Below are 2312 nucleotides of genomic sequence, written 5' to 3'. Positions count from 1 at the left end.
ATTTTCATAGAGCTTATCTGTGAACAACTGCAATTCCGTATTAAGATTAGTGGACAGGTCAATAGTGTGATATTAGACGATTAAAAGCGAAGTGAGAAACATCTGCGTCTTTTTCCTGAGCTCTAAATAGACAGATAATCAAAGAAAAAATTCTGATAGGTATTTAGATAGCTACTTTACTATGTAGACAGATAGACTCTCAGATAAATAGGAAGAATTTTAATCAGTCATATTACTCATCTGATGTTCCTATTAAAACTGATATTTTTTTATTGCTCAGTTCGGAATCAAGTTCTTCAATATAGAATATTTAGCATTAGTCTATGTATGATAATGCGTTTGTTATTCGGTATCTTCATCGAAAACGCAGTGAGCTTATAATGATTAGTTTATTAGAATTGAAGTTAACTTTTAAAATAAACACCTTTGCATGTACTACACTGATACATGTTTTCATTGCCCTTTTCTGTTATTTGTGTAATTGTCATTATTTATGATGGTCAATTTTAGTCGCGGAAGCCCAGAGAGAAACACAATGAAGTTATCACCATACCGTCTTTTCATAATTACATAGGACTTATTCAGCTATATTTTATTTTCCTTTTTGTTATGTATAAGAGATATCTGGCTGCTATTTCTAGCAATATGTTGATTGACTAATGTGGGCTCTGTCGGAATGTGGCGGAATGATTGTCAATGAACCAACGCATATTTTGCTCACCACACCTACAAAAATTATGTTTGATTACTCCCATCACGCCCTACTGTTTCAATACAAAGAACGCAAAGAAGAATAGAAATATTAAATCAGTACATATACAAAAATAAAGGACATAATATATCAACAGTAGTGAACTTTTGCGAGTAAAAATTTAATCCATCAAGCATATTTGCAGGTTGAGAATTAAGGTTTAATGATTGTTGTGATGTACCATCTGTTTACAACTATAATAATAGTTCAAACGGAACTTACTAATTTTCTAGAGGCTGATTTTTTTTTTTTGATCATTAGATTATACAAACAGTTTCCCTTCTATTCCCAATTACATATTTTTTATTTTGCATAACTTTTCCCTTATGTTTTATGGGATACCATGGGGAAACAGTTCTCAGGACAGCACTAATTTATTTCCTCCATGTTTGAATATCAAGAACAATTATGGTATCAAAAACAACTATAGTTAATGATTAAAAAAAAAAAGAAACAGAGAAACAAGAAGATAAATTAACAAAAGAGAAAGTATAATTACTTTATAATTTAATTGATTTCATGCATTTTTCTTAATCTTCAGTACACGGAAATTATGTATTTTCATCCCTTAGACTTATAGCACTTTAATTTGTCTTAAGACTCAATCAGTAAGTTGAGTAAAAATGTGCGAATTTTGACAAGATTTTATTCAAGCATGCAAGATTAACCATGCAACTAATCAAATTTTAAGTGTTATGTGTGTATGTATGAACAAACTATATATGTAAGAATGTATATATAAAAAAAAATATATATATATATATATATATACATGTATGCATATTATATAATATATACATACACGCTTTTCGCCTGCCAAAACCGCTGACAAGGGTCAGCTCAGACCAAGGCAATACTGGAAAGCAAGCCTCTTACCAGACAGCCACATCTGTGGCTATATATATATATATATATATACATGAGTATATACGCATATGGTTATATACATATTTCTATACACACACACACACACACACACACACACACACATATACATACTGACGCACATTCATACCTATCTCGCGACCTACTACTATATATCTCTCATTATGTATAGATGTGTGTGGGTACCATTTGCTCTTTGCTGTGTCTATGTTTGTGTCTTTATGTTTGTACATACGTGTGTACTTCCGTGCTTGTGACGATGATCAAATATACAAAATACCTCCCTTTACTACTTCGCTAAATATAAAATGATACATACCGTCACACCAAGAAAATTTGTTGCATTTAGAGCTGCAGTAACTTCCTCACGAGTAAAGACTAAAGGTGTATGTCGCCGTTTCCGCTTTCTCGCCAGACGATCAAATGCTTTTGCAATCACCCAGATTCCGTCAAATGCGTAACCATGAAATTTGCTATATTCGTTTCCTCGTTTATTGTTGTATTTGTCCAGGTATGTTGCTGGCGTCTGCAGAGATTTGTGAATAAATATTGTGAATATTTTTATTAAGTGTAAAACTGAAGCAATATATTTATATTAATTTTTCAATATAGAAAAGGAGAAAGTTTAAATTCAATTCACTTTGAATAAAAGCAAATATATATATATATATATATA

The 2312-nt window shown here is 31.2% G+C and overlaps 1 protein-coding gene across 1 annotated transcript in view; it reads right to left on the bottom strand.

The window, feature by feature from the left end:
• LOC106873978 (uncharacterized) overlaps positions 1–2312 on the bottom strand; it is a 1133216-nt gene that overhangs the window by 521119 nt on the left and 609785 nt on the right. The window contains exon 7 of the mRNA XM_052969422.1: positions 1956–2162. Within this exon, the coding sequence (XP_052825382.1) occupies positions 1956–2162 (207 nt within the window). The remainder of the gene's footprint in view (positions 1–1955; positions 2163–2312) is intronic.

The sequence above is a fragment of the Octopus bimaculoides genome, chromosome 7, assembly GCF_001194135.2.
Source record: "Octopus bimaculoides isolate UCB-OBI-ISO-001 chromosome 7, ASM119413v2, whole genome shotgun sequence".
NCBI classification, from domain to species: Eukaryota; Metazoa; Mollusca; class Cephalopoda; order Octopoda; family Octopodidae; genus Octopus; species Octopus bimaculoides.
Note: the sequence above shows the minus strand (reverse complement) of the source record. Positions and strands in the feature narration are given on the sequence as shown.